The 22,000-nt window shown below is 36.7% G+C and overlaps 1 protein-coding gene across 7 annotated transcripts in view; it reads left to right on the top strand.

Annotated features, from left to right (window-relative positions):
- rbpjb (recombination signal binding protein for immunoglobulin kappa J region b) overlaps nucleotides 1-22,000 on the top strand; it is an 84,800-nt gene that overhangs the window by 46,150 nt on the left and 16,650 nt on the right. For 6 of the 7 annotated variants that reach the window (XR_014029055.1, XR_014029056.1, XM_081350781.1 and 3 more), the window contains exon 2: nucleotides 12,621-12,659. Coding sequence is in view for 3 of the 7 variants with exons in the window: in XM_081350778.1 (XP_081206904.1) it covers nucleotides 12,621-12,659 (39 nt within the window). In the remaining 4 variants the exon portion in view is untranslated. Of the gene's footprint in view, nucleotides 1-6,478; nucleotides 6,522-12,620; nucleotides 12,660-22,000 lie in introns of those variants that run through there. The other variant, XM_081350779.1, reaches the window with a different exon arrangement.

Here is a 22,000-nt window from a genome sequence, read left to right on the forward strand (position 1 = left end):
ATATCACTTTATATATTTTTTTCTGCTCAGTAGCGATCGTGTCTTTCTCTTCCACTTGATTTGTGTATAGCATATTTAAGGTGGCAATGCAATATAAAAGCACTTATGCTCATCTACTGAAGTGTGATTCTGGAACTGTGAATAAATTGAATAAAACAGCAAAAAAACAACAACAACAATAACATCTTCATTAAACAAAAAAGAGATTATCTTAGATAAAGTTTGATTAATATGTACATAGAGTACCGGTAAAAGTCTGGACCCATTACTATTTTTAATGTTTTTGAAAGAAGTTTATTATTATGCTCTACAAGCCAGCATTTATTTGATAAAAAAAACAGAAAAAAAAACAGGAATATTCAGCAAGGATGTGTTAAATATATAAAAAGTGATAGTGAAGACTTTTTTAAAACAACTTTTTAATAATCAAAAATCCTGAAAAAAAGTATCACAGGTTATAAAATAAATATTAAGCACCATTTCTAACATTTGATAATAAATCAGAATGATCACGTGGCACTAAATTCAGCTTTGCATCACAGAAATATAAAGTATAGTAAAATAGAAAACCATTATTTTAAATTTTAATAATATTTCACTATATTATTTTTCTGTATTTTTGATCAAATAAATCCAGGCTTGATGAGCATAAGAGACTTCTTTCAAAAACATTAAAAATAGTAATGTGTCCAAACTTATGTACTGTGTAAGTAAAAATATACTGATTTTAAAATTAAATGTTGTATAAATAAAAAGGTTAGGAATCATATTTGTTTCAAGTGTTTTTTTATTGGGGGTGGGGGGCCTCCAACATGAGTTTTGCCTAGGGCCTCCTAATGTCTAGAACCGGCTCTGCTCGTACATCTCTGTTGGTTTTCTGCACGTTCAGTCAGTAGGATTATGATATAGCGGAGAAATGCTATAAATGCTGCTAGTTTTTTGATAACATTTATCAGTTCTGGCTTTTATAGCATTTATCAGAACTGGTTCTTGTGAAAAGTGTGGTTAATTCTGCTAACATGTGAATGTGTGCGTAAGGAAACGTCATGTATGTTGATTGATCGTATTCATATCTGATTGTGTTTGCACATTAATTTCTACATAAACGTATCTCCTCTGATCTTCTGTTCCTGATCAGATTTTGAACACATCTTAGAGGGGTATTTACTTGGTCTTCTCGTGACTGTTCACTAAAACTGCGGTGAGCAAGGGGTAAATTCCCCTTTTGATGGTGACAGAATCTGATTGAAAGTGATTTATTTTCCATGTTCAACCACTTCATGTTTTATTAGGACAGAACACTGTGTTTTTTTCATAGACGTGTTGGTGTGCGTGCATTTGTTGCTTCGGGTTTTACACATTCACCCGTCTGTAGATTTCAGTTGGTTAAGGAATCTCAGTTCCCATTTCTGTCACTGTGGCGTGTGGTTTTTCAAAGACAAGGGAAAATATGCTCAGCTGTCATTCATGCTGTCATGAGGCTGTCTGGGGAAGTCCAAAAACAATCTACTAAATGAGATGTATCCAAGCATAGTTTGATCTTAAGTTTCCTCTGTCAGTGTTTCATCAGGCAGCACAATCCAGAGGTTTATGGGACATTTTTCACATATAATGGATTATGCTTTTGGAAAAAGGGAATTGACTAATTTTAAAATCTTGTCAGTTAAATAAATAAATTCTGTTGTGAGCAGATTAACAATGTCCTCTTTTTTATATTAGTGACTAGTGGTCAATTATTATTTCTTTCTCTGAAATTTTGCTCCAGGCACATCCATCATGTTGCTGTGAAATCTGTGGCCGCCTGCAGAGTCTAAATTAAAATCCCCACTGAGGACTGATTTACTCTTTATTGATGTAAGAAATACCCTCCCTGCTGCTCTGGCTGATGAAACCATTACATCATCCACACTTCCTTTTGGAAAACAGGGAGTCAATACTTCTTTTTGCACTACTTAATAAAGACATTTAGTTCGTCAGCACCTATCATGACTCCAGGAGGCCCTTTTTATGAGGTTAATGACCTTGGGATATATGAAGTCAGCACTGAGGTCAGTGGCTCTGTCAAATACCATCAAAGTAGGGCTGTCCTACCTGTAAAGTTTGTATTTTATAGATGTAAAAGCTAACATCATAGTGCCCAATTATGCCTTTTTGAATATTACCTCTCATGCTCAGTGGTTCATGTAGGTTGTCTACAAACCGGAAGGTTGGTGGTTCAATCCCCGGTTCCACCTGACCAAGCGTCGAGGTGTCCATGGAGCGAGACACCGAACCCCAGCTGCTCCCGACGAGCTGGATGGCGCCTTGCATGGCTGACCCCGCCGTCGGTGTATGAATGAGTGAGTGAATGTGAGGCTATGTAAAGCCCTTTGGTGGCCATAGGTCTGTGAAAGCGCTATATAAATGCAGTCCATTTACCATTATAGGCTAACTGTTTGTTAATGTAAAAGGTCTGCAAAGTTTAAAAGTGCACATCAAATAAAGTTATTGTCTGCTAAAAGAATGAATCGATTTCGAATTGCTGAAACAAGTCAACAGCAATTTCAATCTCACTTCCTCTTACATACCTACATAACAATGTAACTAATTCGCATGATGCCAGCCTATGCCGTTCATTGGCTACCCGTGAATAATGCCTATTTTGTCCCGCCCTCAAACATTGTAATTGTAGCTGAGGACTGAAAGAGTTTGGTTCATGTCATGTCAAGAAGATGCTTTTTTCAGCGCTTCAAATCCACTTTGAATGCACTTCAAAAGGGTGAGGACACGCGCTGGAATTGGTATGGTAAAACCGACGCCATTGTCGTTGTTACTGTTACTGTTCACTGTATCGAGTTGAGGAAGCCTCCAGAACTGAAATTCAGATGTCTTTCATTTCCGAGTTATGCTGTAAGCAGTAGACCAATCACATCTGACTGGGCCGTCTGACCAATCAGAGCATAGTAGGCTCGCGGAAAGGAAGAAACTAAATCTTCGAACCAACCGTTTCAGATCAATTTACCCTTGAAAATTGCATAATAATAAAAATCAACAGATTAAGTTTGAACAATGGCATGCAGCCATCCTAGTTAAATTATTGGAATATTCACATGCCTATTTTTTAAGGGTCTATGACTGGATCATTGCTGTGATTATTATGTTTCTAGCATGGTAACAGTTCTTCTAAACCTAATCAATGGGGTGTGTAGCTTTTTATTTCTTAAACAACCATATTGGAAGACACATCATGGCCATATTCCAGGATGACAATGTAAAGATTCATCAGGCTTAATCTGTGAAAGAATGGTTTGGAGGGAGCATGAATAATTATTTTCACACATGAATTGGCACCTCTGAGTCCAGACCTTAAATTCATTGAAAGTCTTTGGGATGTGCTGGAGTAGACTTTACAGAGTGCTGTACTCTTGCATTGTCAGTACAAGATCTTTACCAAAAATGGATGCACCCCTTGATGGAAACAGTTATTTCCATCAAGAGGTGCATCAATTTACATCAAAACAGCAAATTTTTATTTATTTTTCTTCGGCCGGACATTGTTTTTAATTTGAAAGTTCCGAATCTGTACGATATATTTTTTTTTTTTTTTTTTACATTTTGAAGGAAGTCTCTTATGCTCACAAAATCCTGCATTTATTTAAATAAATGAAAATAAATGTGTGTACATTTGCATTTACAGTGGAGGGCCATCCAATGATCAATTTTGATGTATAAAAAATAATTATTTTAGAAAAACTTACAGAAGTACTGGTACTAAAGCATCACTACTTTTGACATCCTACATCAAAGTAATGCAAAGTGCATACTCTGTAAACATAGACCACATCTCTGTTCACTGTAATGAAATATAGGTCACCTTTGAGCTTATCTATGTAGGTTAACACCAGAATCACTTTTACTCCACAAATAAAGTAAGCGAAATAAACCACAGACTGAAGAAATGTCATATGCGTTTGTAAGTCGACTAACACAGAAGCGAGAGTGATGCTTCATTGATTCAGTCGACCTTGAGCAATAGAGGAACTTCTACTTGTGTGCTGTCATGGAACATACAGGAGTGAAAGGAGCGGAAGGATGGAGGGAAGGAAGCAAAAAAATGGATAACGTGCAGAAAAACAGATTAAAAACAATTCTGACAGCACTTCCTTTTCCTCTATTGAGCCCAGCTTGCAAGCATTTGAAAGGGGAAATGTCACCGGCATCATTCTTCTTAAACGTAATAGTTTTTTTTTTGTTTGCTGCTTTGCTTTTATTCCCCCAATGAAATGAAAATTATTTTATTTGATAAATGTTATAGATTTTATTGTGAGCGTTTCAGCCATGCATACGTCACAATACGGAAACGATCTGTCTCTACTTTGATTTCAATGCTACCTTAAAGAGGTCATATTGTACTGCCTATTTGTTTAGTTTTTTTGTCATTAACAGTCACATTTTAATGTTTAATGAACATTTCCACATTCTGTTTAAACTAAGGAGTATAATATACCTGGAGAGAGCAGTATTTCAGCATTCCTTTTCATCAATGGATACTTTTCCGGGGTTCTCAAATGCGGAAGTCATCATGGTTGGGTAAACTTCTATAGCGGTGAACGGGAGACGGCAGCAAATATAATTTTTGTATTTCCATTTTCTCCAATAGACTTTCCAAAAGAAGAAAAAGATATAGAAAGATTTATTACGTTGGTCAGAAGAGAGAAACTTGTCAAATTTGCCATCACTCCCTCATCCGTTGTATTAGAAACACCCTCACAGCAGCGTTACATTTGTATTTTTTTTGTCATTTACTGACATGGTAATATAACACAATATGTAAATGTTTATTCCATTTGTGAAGTTAATATCAGTGGTAATGTATCATCACAGCCTATAAAAAGGGTCCATAGTTTCTCATCTGAAGCACCATTCATTCATTTTCTCAGCTGTCTTTCTATTGCATGGCTGCATGCTGTCATAGGAATAGCTTACAGAAAAATGATCATTCTGTCATTATTTATTCACCTTAATGTTGTTCCTATAACTTCTCTTTTTCACGGAACACGTGAATGGGGCTTTCAGGCCTCAAAAAGGACACAAACTCGCCATAGAAGTATCGTAAAAATGGGCAATATGTTTGGACTTGAAACGAGGACTTTTCATAAAGTTACAATAGCCCGTTTAGAAGTTCCAGCAGAATTTGGCACTGTTTTGTTGTGATCTTCAGAGAGGCCTATGGTCATGATCCCTCAGGGGAAGGCTTTAGAAAGCTGAAAATAATTTGAATTGGTACTTCGCACACCCTGAGTCTCAGTTACTGTCTTGGTTTTGAACTGTGTGAAGCTCTTAACTGTCAGTCATTCCCATGAGGACGGACACAAAGAAACGGCCACGGGTCGAGTCGGACAGATAGCGGCGGAGCTGGAGAGAGAGCTATCTTACCGCATAACCTCACTGAGTAAATAGGGATAAGACTCCAGCTGAAAATCCGGGCCCTTTTTTTCATTTTCTAATCACTTTTTACGAGTTGGAAAAAAAAAAACCATTTCCTCATAATGCCAGTGAAATGGAATAGCCATCACTTGAGTCACATTCAGCCTCATATTTTCCTCAGGATCAAATGAACGTAAATATGCTCCAAAACAATAAAATCTGGGCGTCCTGTCATTGTTTTGTGTTCTGATTATCTCACGAGGCGTGTCGAGGAGAGCTTCAGCGAGCTGAATTGTTGTATGAAGTATGATAGTGGGGTTTTTTTTAGTCTTTATTTGTTTGACATCACTCAGTGGATAATGCTCACACCTCTCAAGGCGCACACATTTTAACTCCTCTCTCTGTAGGAAGACTTCAAGGAAATGCTGGTGGTTTTTCGTCGAATTGGTTTCTTTTTTATCGCTCTCGCACTTGCTTCACACTTCATTTCGCTCTTTCTCTGCGCTCCTCTCTCGTGACAACTCTTCTTCCAGCGTCTTGACATGTGGTGGGATCTCGATTTGATTGACTTCCACAGCCTTCATGTTTGGTCTTGTAACCAATTAAAGTCTCTCTGGCTTGAAGAAATGTTGACGTCTATTTTTCATCTGTAGAGTTCACCAGACACGAATAACTCAAATACACTTTGTTCAGTTATGTGCACTTTCTCTTATTTTAACTAAGTGCATGCTTTGACTGTTTTCACTTATTATGAATGGCACAAACATATCAAAGTAGGCCTTGCTATGTGTCAGTTAAGCAAAGTGGCACACAATGATATTGGCATTAGTGGAGAATTTAACAGTTTGTCAAGTACTGCACGTTACTGTGCTTCAGATGTAAAGCTCTGCCAATGCCTGATTCTTCCACTGATGGCTCATAACTTTGCCCGCACTTGAAACGAGCCTTTGCTGATATGCAAAATGAGTTACTCATTTAAAGTGGAAAAATTGTGAAAGTGAAGTGTATGTTTTTCCTTCAGCGTAATAGTTTTTTTTTCTCTCTCGTAGTATTTCGAAACCTGATTGTCTGATTGAACAAGCAGTCCTCTGAACCTTCATGCCAAAGCAACTGCAGTAAGAGTCAACTGAATTTAGTATACCATCTGTTCAAGTTTGAACAATAAAATATTTAATAATTCTTGATGTAAAAAAAAAAACTCCACAACTTTTAAGATTTTGGATGCAGCTTTGGTCTTATTGTGTATGATTCATCATGTTATTCCAAAGAGAAAAAATTGAAATGTAATAACTTGCTCTATAACTGCTGTAGTTTACGTGGAAGTCACTAAGTTTAGCAAGTAATGATAGATTTATTTAGAAACATTTCCACCGGGATACATTATCAAGGTGATCTCACGAAGGTGAATTTGACCTTCGGCCTCCACGTCCCTCATGCAGATCTGGATCTGTTCTGGAACATAATGGCCACTTTTCACTATCCAAACAATTCCCAATGGATACAATCTAGCCTTGCCTTGCATTTTGTTTACGGAAGTGAAATGGGTTGTGAATAGTGTTTCATGTTGATTGAAAAGCTGCATGTCTGGACTGCTAAAGGGAAATGTAAACGGAGCACAATGCAGTGTAGAAAAATCTGTTCAAATAAAGGTCGCTTGGCATCTACGCCTCACTTGTATTTGGATTGCAGTTTAATTTATTGCACCAAATTAGCAGCATTACGTTAAAATGATTTGATTAGAGGGGATGTGTCATGTCACTGTAATACTTCAGATTTCTTAATTTCTTCAGATTAAGAGCAGCCTGACGGACTGGGGCTGGTGAGAGAGATTCAAACTACGGTAGTTCTTATGTTACTGATCCATTGATCACACATTCATCCTGTTGATCATGTGCAACTATTTTTATGCTTGCAAAGTTGGACATTTAGTTAAGAAGGGTTGTTTTGTGAATTCTGCTGATGTAAAACAAGATAACGCCACCAGGATAACAGTATTTAGCTGGTGGACACGGAGGAGCTTTTGTTGAAATTGTGAACAAGCCTTTGCACAGTATGCCATTTTCCCAGAGAAAGCATTTTTGAAGTTTGTCAGTGAGTTTATATATGAAGCTTATGTTTAATAAATGTTTAATAAAAAATAGAATGTGTGTATATGTGAGGCATGTGGAAGAAGAAGGGGCCAAAAGACAAATCCCTTTGAATTGAGCCCTGTACTGGAGATCCAGGGCAGGCGGCTGGTGTTGGCCCCAGATGGGCCCCTGATTGTGGGGTTTGTGGTAGCAGCATGTGCTTGAAGCGAGCTGGTATCCATTATCCTCTCAAACATCAGCACTTCACTGTGGGAACCTTATTGATCTACAGCTCTATAATTATTCTACTAGCACGCTCTCTCTCTCTCTTTCTCTCTCTCTCTCTCTCTCTCTCTCTCTCTCTCTCTCTCCTTCACTCTTCTATTTTATCTTTCTGTTGAGCTCCTTATCCCCTTTCTTGCTCTTTTTTTCTTCCCTTTTAATTGCTTTTTTGTCTCTCTTATGTTCCTCTTCTCCCCCACACGTGCCTCATCCCTTCCCCTAATTCCAGCCCTATCTCTCTTCTTCGTCTCTCTTCCCCTCTTTCTTTTTCAATATTCCCTCACTCATTAAAGTGCAATGACCTTTTGTGTTCGATCAAACTTGAGAAAAAGCTTTGTTGTTTGTCTACAAGTAAATAAGACGGCTAATTTCTCTGAATATGTATTACAACAGAGCAATTGTCGAGTCAGGATGCGGGTATTCAGTCAAGTTGTAACAAGTTCGCAGGTCGGCTTCAGTTCAGCATTTTACAAAGATCCGTTTCAAACGTTGAAACTCAAGAAAGTAGGGCTGATCAATTGATTGCCTGTTAAATGAGATTGATTACGGCTGCCACGATTAACACATTTAATCCTTCAAGCAATTAAAGTTGACTCGACCACTTGTTCATTTTTGAGGTGTGAATACAGATGTTTCAAAAGCAGACAACTTTAGGAAGAGCTTTTGAAAACTTGATAGATAATGTCTGCATTTCCACTTCTGCATGTTTACTTAAAATTCACCTGGCACATTCTGTAGGAGTTAATATCTTCCCACTGGTCGCTAAAGTCGCTGTATTAAATTTATATTGGCATGAACAATACATATACACTACTGTTTAAGAGTTTGGGGTCAGTAAGATTTTGTTGAAATAAACTTTTTGTGCCCACCAAGGCTGTATTTATTAGATCAAAAAATCTGTAAAAACGGTAATATTGTGAAATATTGTTAGAGTCTTAAATAATTGTTTTAACAATGTAATATATTTTGAACTGTCATTTATTTCTGTTTTCAACAGTCATTACTTTAGTGTCATTCTTCAGAAATCATGCTGATTTAGTGCTTTTTTTCGGGTTTCTTTGAATAGAATGTTTGAAGAACAGCATTTATATGAAATCGAAACTTTTGTAACAGTATCATTGTCTTTACTGTCACTTTTGGTCAATTGAATGCAACCTAGCTGATTAAAAGTATTATTTAAAAAAAAAACGTACTGACCTCAAACTTCTGAATGGTAGGGTATTTCAGGAATGCACATCTCAACTTTCTTTGGATGTATTCATTAAAGAACATGGCATGCAGCTGACACACACATAATAAATCTTTTGATGTATTAATCTAAATTAAGTGCAATTACAATATTAATGGGTATAATATACAATTAATATTTTTTTATACTTTTGTACTTTAATACTTTGTCATCGGCTGTTGTCATTGTGTCTGCGGTGGTCTTCTCTGGTCTCGTGGCAGTGGCAGCGTGACTTGATTTGAGATCTTCCTGTAAGTCCCTCAGGTTCAGTGGAGCTGGATCAGGAAGCTGCAGCCATTGATTTTTCTCTCTTCTTCTATTTTAAACCCTCCACAGTCACTGTCTCCACTCAGCTTTGGCCTCAAGGCTGCTGTCAGTTTAGCACGGACCCCTGGGATGAGCTGTGCCGTAAAGACTACGCCACGGGCGCAACCCTCAGCACAGCTCCTTTGGCCCTGTGTTTTGCTCAAACAAGCGAATGGCGAAATACTCAAACTACAATACTGATATATATATTTTGCTCCAAATATGCTCATGTTGTAATTTACAAAGCGAAACATATGTTGGCTCAAACCTGTGTGCAGCTGTCTCACTTTCCAAGTATGTTGCCTAGCTTGCTAACTGAAATTAACCTGATTTTATCAAGTTGTGCTGATACAATCATACATTCTAACTCTTTTTCTTTTGATATTACATCAATAGTTCTGGAGTTTCTAACCTTTTTTCCCTTTTTCTTTCTTTCTTTTTTTGGTCTGCTGAACCCCCTTATAAGGGGGGTTATATTTTATATAAAATATTTAATTGAAGCACCCTCAGAGATTTTAAGTTAGTACTTCAATACAACTATTGACACATTCACATTTATCTTATGTCAATATTAATAATAATAGTTGTAGTAGTAGTTGTATAATAAAAATGAAGACACAAATATATCATCGTTGTAAATAAAAAACGAATATTTGATAATTATAATAATGAAATTCACTGTGTGCTTCAATTTGAAACATGCAGTGCATCAGACTAAACGGTTAACTACAACTTTTGCCTCAATAAACTCCTAATTAATGCTTAATAGTTAGTAAGGTACTTGTTAAGTTTATGTATTGGGTTGGATTAAGAGATGTAGAATATGGTCATACAGAATAAGGCATTAATATGTGCTTTATAAGTACTAATAAACAGCCAATATCCTAGTATTATGCATGCTAATAAGCAACTTGTTAGTAGTGAGAATTGGACCCTAAACTGAAGTGTTACCATATTTTTTTTTTTTTTTTTTTTGATTGGTAGGATTATCTCCACTAAACTGTTCGCGTTGGATTCTGGGATTGGAACTGATTGGAACGGGGCCAGTATTGTCTTGGGCACGGTAGTCATTGGGTTAGATTTGAAGTAATAACAGTTGTGGGGTCTCTATAGTTACAGCTTCAAACAGATGGGGTCACGACACGCCTTCAGGTTCTTTTGAAATGAGGTCACAAGCAAAAGTGAAACAATACAATCAATGTTCCCCATTACTGAACTCTGATGATCTGTTACTCTACAATTCACTGTGACATTTCGAAGAAACAAGCCTTCGTCTGCCTGACGTGAAATATCACGGAATGTGCGGCCATCATTGGGCTTTTCTTAAAACTGCTGTGTTGCTTTTCTGATTGTGATCATTTTACTACTGAAAGAAAAGTTACGGATTTACAACTAAATAAGTTTATAACATGGCTTGGTTGAATTGTAATGTAGAATGCGCTCTGTTATTTCTTGATAACACACCGTTGCCATGAAAAACAGAGCGTTGCTATGGACGCATGATTCTAACCGTAGAGACGAAAAGGACTATTTTCTTTAGTGGAAGCTAATCATTCGTTTTTAAACCAATAAACTCCTTTTTAAGTCAATATTTTGTGTCAAATTGTTGATTTATTTGGTAGGTAGCCATGTAATAAGCGTAATAACCTCCGCTTCGCGTCGGGGTCCTGATCAGCCTGTCGGGGTTGTATTCGCTATAACAACCGCCTCGCTCTAGCTCTACATTATCCCTTACTTAATTGACAGCATCAGTGACATGAAAATATATATATATATATTTTTTTAAATACTCACATTAACTGAATTTACTTACAGGTTTTAAAAGCAGAATTTTTTTTTTTTAACTATATTTTTAGCTATATATTTTTTTTAATATATATTTTTAACTTTATATACGTTTTTCGGAGTATGTTTTACTTTTCTTTCTTTATTCGCCATTACTCAAATTAAGGCCTTAAAAAGGTCTTGCATTCATAAAGTTATGGCATGTTGCATGCATAGAAAAAAAACTATATCTAATAATAAAAATATTATATTTATAAAAATATATATATATTATATTCAGTATTTTTGTCCTGCTTTCCAATGCAAATATCTAAACATTCTTAAAATAAAATACATTTACTTGAGATGCAAATGTAAAATGATGTTTTAATTATTATTATTTTTAAATTAAGTATGTTTATGCTTAAAACTAGGACAAATGTATCTATTAAAGAGTTGGAAACTTCCATTTGAATTAAGTTGATTTTTAATGAGCTCACTGGCAGATATTCTTGTTTTAATCATACACTCATTTCATTTTGATCAGTTTCACAAAAAAATAATAATCATATTCTATGTTACTTTGCATTTCATGCTAATTGTATCTTGGATAATATTTCTTTCTAAAATGAATTAAAAAGCAATGGATATTAGATGGAATATATCTAATACATCATTGGGTTTCTCCCTAGACATTTAAAGAACATATTGACATTGTTTTCCCTACAATTTATCAGTTAAAATGTCTTTAGTTGGTCTTAAAAAGGTCTTAAAAAGGTCTTAAATTTACCTTCCTTAAAAACTGCAGAAACCCAAATACTATTTCAGCCTTATATTTAAAAACTTCTCCTTTTATAAAATGTGTTATTTGTGGGTTTTTTTAAAGGTTGAAATATTGGACATTACATCACAGATTTAGCAATTTTATCATGCTATATTCATTATATGATGTGTTAGCACAACTTCTTTCAAAACGGTGTACTTTTTAACCTTTATCCCAAAGAACGCCTTGCCCTATAGACTTCCATTATAAGTTCATTACTGTACATGTGATTTATTCTTGCTTTCGCTAAGTGAGGGCTGTGTCTGTGGCGAGAGCTAAACTTGTGTTTAACCCAGAGCATTCCTTTAAGTCCCTGTCAAAGGGAAAGTGATGTGTTTTTGGCAGCAGGTATCACTGAACCGTGTCTTTAGACGGCTTTCCTGTGATAATTAGCCTGTTGGATGTAATCAGAATGGGAAAGTGGTTTACTTCGGCCACCTGTGTGTGTGTGTGTTTGTACACATGGTCATGCGAATGCGCTCTCACAAGGTCACTACAACAGCTGCAAGCCTGCTAATCTCAAATAGTGGACAGGTGTGTGTGTTTGCCCGTTGCGGCACATTTGAGTGCGTGAATGTGTTTTCCCCTCGTTGAGTGATGGGAAACGGGACTGTGTTTTTTTACAGTAGTACTGTATAGACCTAGTACACAGGTGTGCTTTCAAATATTTGTGTGCAGAAAAATACTGTTTTTGTTTGTATCGTGGTTGAATTTCTGCTAAAGTGTTTTTCTCTCTCTACAGGAAGTTTGGGGAGCGCCCTCAACCACAGCGCCTGACGAGGTACGTTTATCTCCTTCACATGCTATTAACAAACAAACAAGCTGAGAAAAATGAATAACTTTTCTGCCCTCTGGTACGGCCTACATTTGTGCATTACATGAAAATGTTTGCCATTTATAAAGAAAAAAATATTCAAATCTGTAAATTGGTTAACTATTACAGTTACCTATTAGTAACCATGTAGAGTTGTTTAACATCACATCTATGTAATTTTACTAAAAAATGCTAGCAAGTTTTTTCCAAGTAAAAATTAATTATTTTCCAGAAATCCCTGTTTTGTTTCTTCTTATTTTTGCTATCAGTAATAATAACCCTCTATAGTGTTTTGTGTTATGTTAATTAGTTAACATGTTTATTGTATTATTTCAGCATTGTGTGTTATCCTAGTGTTTTGTTTATGTTTGTATGACCCTGTGCACTGTCTATATATGAGTATTGGCCATGTTTTATTGACTTACAATGAACTAATTCATCATGTGGCTTTCTGTTGTACCACCTGAATTATCATGGTTGTAATCAGTACATTTTAAGCTAAAAAGCTGATTTTGGTATATTAACATTATATAATTTAATGAAATATATGCTCACTTTCCACTTTATTAAGTACCACCTTTCTAGCACCGGGTCGGACCCACTTTTTCCTTTAGAACTGCCTTTATTCTTCGTGGCATAGATGCATCAAGGTGCTGGAAACATTCCTCAGAGATTTCCATATTGAGATGATCGAATCACACATTTGCTGGAGATTTGTCGGCTGCACATCCATGAATCAGCGAATCTCCAGTTCCACCACATCCCAAGTGTGCTCTATATTGAATTTAGATCTGGTGACTGTGAAGGTCATTTGAGTATAGTGAACTCATTGTCATGTTCAAGGAACCAGTGTTGGAAGTGGCCAACAGAAGATGGGCATACTGTAGTCATAAAGGGATTGACATGGTACGAAGGGGCCAACGTGTGCCAATAAAATATCCCACAAACCATTACACCACCACCAGCAGCCTGAACCGTTGATACAAGGCAGGATGGATCCATGCTTTCATGTTGTTTATGCCAAATTCTGACCCTACCGTCTGAATGTTGCAGCAGAAATCGAGACTCATCAGACCGGGCAGTGTTTTTCCAATCTTCTATTGTCCAGTTTTGGAGAGCCGTGCGAATTGTAGCCTCAGTTTCTTGTTCTTAGCTGACAGGAGTGGCACCCGGTGTGTTCTTCTGCTGCTGTAGCCCTTCTGCTTCAAAGTTTGACGTGTTGTGAGTTCAGAGATGCTTTTCTGCAGACCTCAGTCCTAACAATTTTAGTTACTGTGCCTTTCTATCAGCTCAAACCAGTCTGGCCATCCTCCTCTGACCTCTGGCATCAAGAAGGCATTTTCGCCTATAGAACTCTAGAATTCTCTGTAAACCCTAGAGATGGTTATTCGTGAAAATCCCAATAGATCTGCAGCTTCTGAAATACTCACACCAGCCCGTCAGGCACCAACAACCAGTTCAACGTCACTTATATCACCTTTCTGCCCCATTCTGACGCTCAGTTTGAACTTCAGCAGATCTACATGCCTAAAAGCATTAAGTTGCTGCCATGTGATTGGCTGATTAAATATATGCATTAGCAAGCAGTTGAACAGGTGTACCTAAAAAGTGGCCCGTGAGTGTATGGCTATAATTTATCAAATATTCAGTCACCAATATGCCATCCTGTAATACCTGAAACATTGTCAAAGTATTTTTTTTTTTTTTTATGGTTTAATTTCTACCAACCACAGCCTTTTTACAGTAAATTTAATAGGATTTTGTACAGTGTGGAAATGATTACATTTTCCTTTTTTTGGTAAAGTAATTTTTGACAAAAATATATTCATAGTTGTTGCAACAATGTTTTAGACAAAAATGTGAAAGAAAGGTATGCACATTTATCAAAAATCTTATGTTTAAGTTTATAGAAGGTAAGTGCATCATTGGTTAAGACATTTAAAACTGTGAAACTGTTGAGATTTACAATGTAGGTTTTCGAATAGTTCCTATACTGCTGAATGACTCTGTATGTAAAAACAAAACATGAAACCACATATAAAGCAAAAGTGATCCGTTTTCCCTTCACAAATTTGAATGTGATTTCTAATATTGAAACTATATTTTTTCCTGAAATTAATTGGTCTATGTTGGGTAGCACAGACAACATAAACCTGTTTATCAGACATTTTTGTCTGAGATTTAATCTTTGGCAGCATTACAGTTTATTTAATGGCCGGTCTGAAAATAAAAGCACTGTTGGCTCAGGACGGCCACTGAGCTTTGGTTTTAGAGTCTCTCGACACTGCTGGGGAGTTTTTCCACAGTTTCTGTCCCTTTTTGTCGCCAGTCGTTTCACTCTACTTTCTCTCAGCCTCTTTCTCTCGTTTCCCTCTTGTCTCTCCTTGTTCTTTTCCTCCATCCATCCTTTTTTTGAAGAGTCAAAATTAGAGGCCAAGAATTCGCTCGAGAAATAAGGAACGAAACGTTTTCAGACGAGCCGTTCTGTGAAGCAGCTCCAGTCAGCGGTTTTTGTTTTGAGTGGAGAAGTGAGGGACATGGAAAATGATAGAGAGGAGAGAGTTCAGCGCTGCCCGCCCAACCCGTGCCACACGCCCTGCGGTGAACTCGCAGCACGACTGCATTCTGGCACAGATGACACACGCCCTGGCAGGACGTTGCCACCGCTTGACGGCCCCTGTCTGTGCTGGGCCCCGTCCCTTACGGTTCACTAAGGTGCTGTTCAGTCATAGGTTAGGAGCAGATTAGGTCAGATTCATTTGGGTCAAACTTATTTAGAGGATGCTTTCTGTGGACGCCAGTTATTTTAATGAAATGTTCGGATGGTGTGACTGCTATAGGGGATAAAGTGATGAAGTGTGTGTGTCTGTGTGTGTCGGTGAGCCAATTGCTAAAGATAATGTGACATGCCCGGAGGAAGATGAACCTCTTTAAACCTCTAGAGTCTCAATTAACTGGCAGAGTATTATACAAACTATCTTCTTCTCTTCTCGTGCACATTCAAACATGCAGCTTTGGCTCAAGTTACTGTTTTAAGCAGTATTACTAATTCTGCAAAATGTGGGCATGAACTAACTTGAGCATTTTGTCGTTCAATCTTCCCTCTTTTCTCTCCAATTTTCTAGCCTTTTCTCCTATATAGTTTGCTAGCTGTCATTTGATTTTTGTTGTTGTTGTCCAAAGACTGTCTATCTCTCTGTCTATTTAGATATGTTATTATTCGTATGTGTTTTTTAAAATATTCTTTAGTGAACTATTAACCATGGTTGCTACTAGTGGGAACATCCAAATTATTGACCGAATTTTATTAGAAACACATTTTTATACATGTGTAACTGAGCGCAAGATAAGTCACCAATAGTTTTCATCTGAAGAGAAATTGTGTATGCCCGCAAAAATTTTTTTGTTTGCTTTTACACTAACACGTACACTACCATTCAAAAGTTTGGAGTCTGATTTTTTTTAAATAAAGTAATACTTTTATGCAGCAAGAATGCATTCAATTAATCAAAAGTGATAGTAACGAAATTCATAATGTTACAAAAGATTACTATTTCAATAAATGCCGTTCATCAAAGCATCCTGAAAACAGCGTATCCTGGTTTCCAAAAACAATATTACACTGCACAATTTTTATCATATAATTAGGAATGTTTCATAACACCAAATGAGCATATTGGAATGATTTCTGGAGGATCATGTGACACTGAAGAATGGGGCTATAATGCTGAAAATTCAGCTTTGCCATCACCAAAATTTAAAATATATAAAAATGGAAAACCGCTATTTTAAATTGTATTATTACATGGCTTGGCTGAATTCCAATATAGAATGCGGTCTGTTATTTCTTTATAACAGACCGCTGCGAAGTATAACAGACCGTTGCCATGAAAAACAGCGCGTTGCTATGGACGCGGAACGGACTATTTTCTTTAGCGGAAGCAATACAATCGTTTTTAAATCAATAACCCCTTTTTAAATCAATAATTCGCGGCAAATTATTTATTTATTTTGTAGGTAGCCATGTAATAAGCGGGATAATGTATAGTGAGCCGGTTGTTATAGTGAATAACAACCCCTTCAGGCTGATTCAAGATCCCTCCGCTTCGCGTCGGGATCCCGTTCAGCCTGTCGGGGTTGTTATTCACTATAACAACCGGCTCACTATACATTATCCCTTACATAATATTTCACAATATTACTGTTTTAACTGTATTTTGATCAAATAAATACAGCCTTTGTGAGCATAAGAGACTTTTAAAAACATTGAAAATCTTAACCCCAAACTTTTGATGGGTAGTATTGATGGCCTCAAAGTAAATAGATATGGATGACAAAACCACAAAACTCTTTGCATCATGACCTGTTGGAGATTTAAGAAAGAGTAGGCCTACATCAGAGATGCAGATAGCATTGGAAGGTTTGATTTATTTCCACCAATCACTTTTAAATGAATCTGTTCCAAACACTGATTTAGCAATCTAGCATGATAACTTGAAATGTTCATGGAAGTCTATGGTTCTGTTGTACATACTATATGTATATGTTTATATTTTAGGTGCCATAATGGCACATTACCTCATTCTTCCCTGTTCATTTATTGAAAAACAGTTTTGAACTGGATTTTTTGTCTATTAGTCATTAAAATGTACTGTATAATGTTTTGCTTTTTAACAATTTTGACTATTACTTGGACCATTTTCTCATCCAGTTGATTTTTCCTGATTAAAATGCTCTTTTAAGCCATTTCAGTGCAATTTCACAAATACCAAAATATATTAAAACCTTTTTGTTGTCAGTCTTCTGCGCCATTAGGCTAGTTCACCTTACACATATTTTTCTTAAAAAAAAAAAAAAAAATGGCGAGTAACATCAGCTTCGGGGCCATTCATTTAAAGACAGTTGAATGATTCAATTCCACATCTATGACACAAATAAAGAAAGATCACCGAAAATATGGTTCTTGACTTATGTAGCCCACATTGTGGTTTTCCAATTACAAAGCTTTGGTCTGTCTGACTGTTTTCATCTTTCTGGTCATTGTATCGTATGTGGAGTTTTGACTTTCTTGTCCTGCGGTTTTGAAACGTAATAAAATATGTGTATGTAGATTATGGCGTGTGTTGTGGGTTCGCTGTTGCGTGTTCAGTGTTTGTGTGCGTGTCAGAAGCTCTTCCTGTTGAAGTGCCCATATTTGTCATGCTGTTGCTGAAAACTGATGACTCACATAGGCTTATCCACTTCTGTCTGGCTTTGTTCATATGTGTATCTGTGTGCTGTAGCTTGTTGTGTTTTTCTATCCTTCTGTCTCTAAATGCTATTTAATTTGTTTTCTCCTCTTACAGTAAGGTGCACATATAGATCTGAATATGTCTTTCAGTTATTTTTTAACTGAAGTCTCTCTTATCAATCACTACAGTTTTGTTTAAGTATCTGTGTATGTGTGTTTTCCATGAGGGACCTGAAGGTCTGTGGTTTTTCTCTTCAGCATATGACGTCACATGGCCCAGCGGCTTGACTTTGCGTGCAAGACCTTCGCTTGTGCGTGTGTATAGGAAAACTCTGATTGATCTTCAGGACCGCTCGCATGAAGTTGCATGTTATTGATGACCTTATTTTTACCAGCACTGCAAGATGCAATAAACCATGACATGGATAATGCCAAGTTTGGTTTAAATGTTCCCCATATATGTTGGCGAATGAAATAAACCTCAACTTCTATCATATGATTTCCACTTTAGCATTCGGGTGGCGTATGTTTTGGATCCTAAGTGATCTATGATCTTTAAATACATTTTTGAACTGAACACACAACTGCATATTTTCAAAATCTTCTTGTCGGTGGGTTGTCAGAACAACTAGTCATTTTAGAAAGCTTTGTATAATTACAAAGTTCAACGTCCACCAGACACACTTCCAGATATGTTTTTGAAAAAAACAACAACTTTGCTCACCAAGGCTGCATGTATTTGAACAAATACAGTAAAAACTGTAATATTGTGAAATATTATTGCAACTTATAAGAACAGTTTTCTATTTGAATAGATTTTAAAATGTAATTTATTCCTGTGATGGCAAAGCATCATTACTCCAGTCTTCAGTGTCACATGATCCTTCAGAAATCATTCTAATGGGCTGATTTGGTGCTCAAGAAACATTTATTTTCAATGTCGAAATCTGTTTTGCTGCTTAATACTTTTGTGGTATCCGTGATCATTTTTTTCAGGATTCTTTGATGAATAGAACAGTATTTATTTGAAATAGAAATCTCGTTTTACTCTCACTTTTGATGACTTGACGGCATCCTTGTATTAATTTCCTCTTCTTCATCATCAAAAAAAAATCTTACTCAACCCAAACTTTTAAACTGTAGTGTATTTGCACCCTTCTATGTCTATGAACGACTAACTGACTATAACCTATTACCAAAACCATAATAGTCCTTGAAAACAAATGGAGGTGTATAAATTATGTGCATTGCTCACAGCAGGTGGTTTGAAGTCTGACAGTAATTGTCTTGAAATGTATTGTTGAAGGTGGTGAATTTGTCATATAATTAGTGCTTTGATGACTGAGGTGAATCTGAAGAGTTTTACCATCTTTAGAAGTTACTGTTACAGTATAGGCACGTTAAACCTTTCTCTGATAAGTTGCATCCTAAATTTCAGCCTCTTTTTGCATTGTCGCCTAAAAAAAATAGTTTTAAAGTGACAAATGTATACAATCTTACCAGTCGACCTCGCTAGTCACTACTGAACTGATCATGTTGACCTAAATTTCCAGAAACATATATACTGATATATACTATACTGTCAGATGCAATGCGGACAGAAGATGTGTTATTGTTTTCCTAGCATCCTTGTAAATGGCGAGGGCCATCAATAAACTCTCTTCTGAGATGCTTTGTAAACACTGCTGGTGTTTTTGTGAATTGTCATGTTGCCTGATATCAAAGCTGAACCCTGTTAATGTGAAAACACTTGAGCATTGGACGGAAATGTCGAAAGTCTCTGAATGTTCTTGCTTTGCTGTCTGTAATCACGATTCAGACGTGCAGCTGATTTCATGTTCTCTGCACGTGCTTCTCTTTGCACTGTTGAGGGAATTCACTAGCATTTGGGGAAACGGGTAAATTTTATCCGGGGATAGAGGAGGGCTCTGCTCAGAAAAGATTTCGATCTCGCGTTTCTGAAGCACACAATCCAAATCCATGTCAGAGATGGTCGCTGAGTCTTCCTTTTCTGAACACACACACGGCAGGTTATTAGAAGTATCAAAGGTTTCAGATGACATGGGCCTGAGGAAGATGACATCACCAGATCTGCAGGAATTCACTGTATGTGTGTGTCCTGTGAGGCTGGGAGGTTCAGAACAGTTTAGTATTTACTCGGTTCACAAGGTTCACTGACATACAATATATTAGATAAACCTGTATGCAACCTGTCAGGTAGGATATTTTTCTTCAGTGTTCTTTTATGATGGAAAAATCATTTAGCATGAGGGAAAATACAAATTTGACAGTGTACGCTTAGACCCAAGTCTTACTGCTTTTATAAAATGCTGACAATAACAAGAAATAACAGAAATCGATAGTAATATAAATAAATATTTTCTTTTTATTTATTTTTTATATTATGTCCCTTTTGGGGCCATTCATATGGAAACAATCTGCATTGTTTAAAGCACTATAAATTAATGTGACTGACAACAAAGACATACATTTGCATAAATAAGTATGGCAAATGGAAAGATCAAATCTTTTTCCCCCACTAACGTGTGTCTTGCTTTTTTTTTTTCTTGGCCTTTATTTAGATAGTATAGTAGGTGACCATGAGGGAAGCGAAGTTGGAGATAGAGAGGGGAGCGGGGTTGAACCCGGGACGCCCAAAATGTCGGATGACTGCTCACGAGGCTATCAGCTCCAATGTGTCTTACGTTTTTAAATGCAAAAAGAGAGATGAGAGATGCAGGGTAGTGGACTGAAAAAAAGAACAAGTTCTGCATCTGAAATCGAATACTTCTCATAAATTATACCATAAACAGTATTCCAAAAGAGTAGTATGTCCGAATACTTAGTATTCACAAAACAGGTGAAAAGCACCCGGATTACCTACTATTTCCGCTGATATTCTGGAGTGTGTCTTTCTTTCTTCAGTCGAAAAGAAATTAAGGTTTTTGAGGAAAACATTCCAGGATTTTTCTCCATATAATAGACTTCAATGGCAGCCAACGGTTTGAAGGTTCAAAGGCTTGACACGATCCCAGCTGAGAAATAAGGGTCTTATCTAGAGAAACGATCTGCCATTTTCTAAAAATAAATAAAAATGATATACGTTTTAACCACAAATGCCCGTCTTGTTCCATCTCTGAGATGCGCCACGCATTACGTCATCCAATGGAAAGGTCACGCAATCAAGCTGCATTGAGACTGACATTTGGACCTTCAAACCGTTAGGCGTCATTGAAGTCCATTATATGGAGAAAAATCCTGGAATCTTAATTTCTTTTCGACTGAAGAAAGAAAGACATGGACATCTTGGATGACATGGGGGTGAGTCAATTATCAGGACATTTTTATTTGAAAGTGAACAACTCCTTTAAGATTTGCCTTCACATGTGACTGGAATTATCATAAAAACAAGTTTCCTAGTCGGAAATTAGACATGAACGCCATCTCAAGTTGTATTTACTACTGGAAATCTCTGAGATAATTTTGATTCTTGAGTTTTCAAGTTGGACATGCCATCAGCTTTAAACATGGCTGAGGGGAGAACGATTGCTACATCACTTTGTCTTGTCAATAAAGTAGTGCATATTGACCATTTGAAGAATACCATATGTTTTGTACACAGCGAAAATAGTATGTATTTGACTGAAAATCCAGAATCGTCAGCAAGCTGACTATTTTGATTTTGCGATAAATGTCAACGAATGGAACGCTGCATTTTATTCAGAATGAAATATCTTCAGTATATTTTGGCTTAAATCTTTCCCCAAGAAATAAGAAAGAATAAACCTGGCTTTCTCCATAATTCCTTTTCTTTCTGACAACAAAGCACTTGATTGCGCCAAGCTCGTAATCACGACTTTAGAAGTGGGAAGTAGGAAAGGCAGCATGTGAAGGCAGCATTATGAATTGCACTGAAGCGACGCAACTGATGCTGGAAGGTCACATGACAGTAACAACATGCCAGATGTACTATGTCCAAATTACCATTTCATACATTATATAGAACTTATATACTTACATAGTGCTATACTTTTTAGCGGTTGTGAAGTAAATTCATATGTAGTATCTACTCAGTATG

The sequence above is a fragment of the Scardinius erythrophthalmus genome, assembly GCF_964197995.2.
Source record: "Scardinius erythrophthalmus genome assembly, chromosome: 2".
Lineage (NCBI taxonomy): Eukaryota > Metazoa > Chordata > Actinopteri > Cypriniformes > Leuciscidae > Scardinius > Scardinius erythrophthalmus.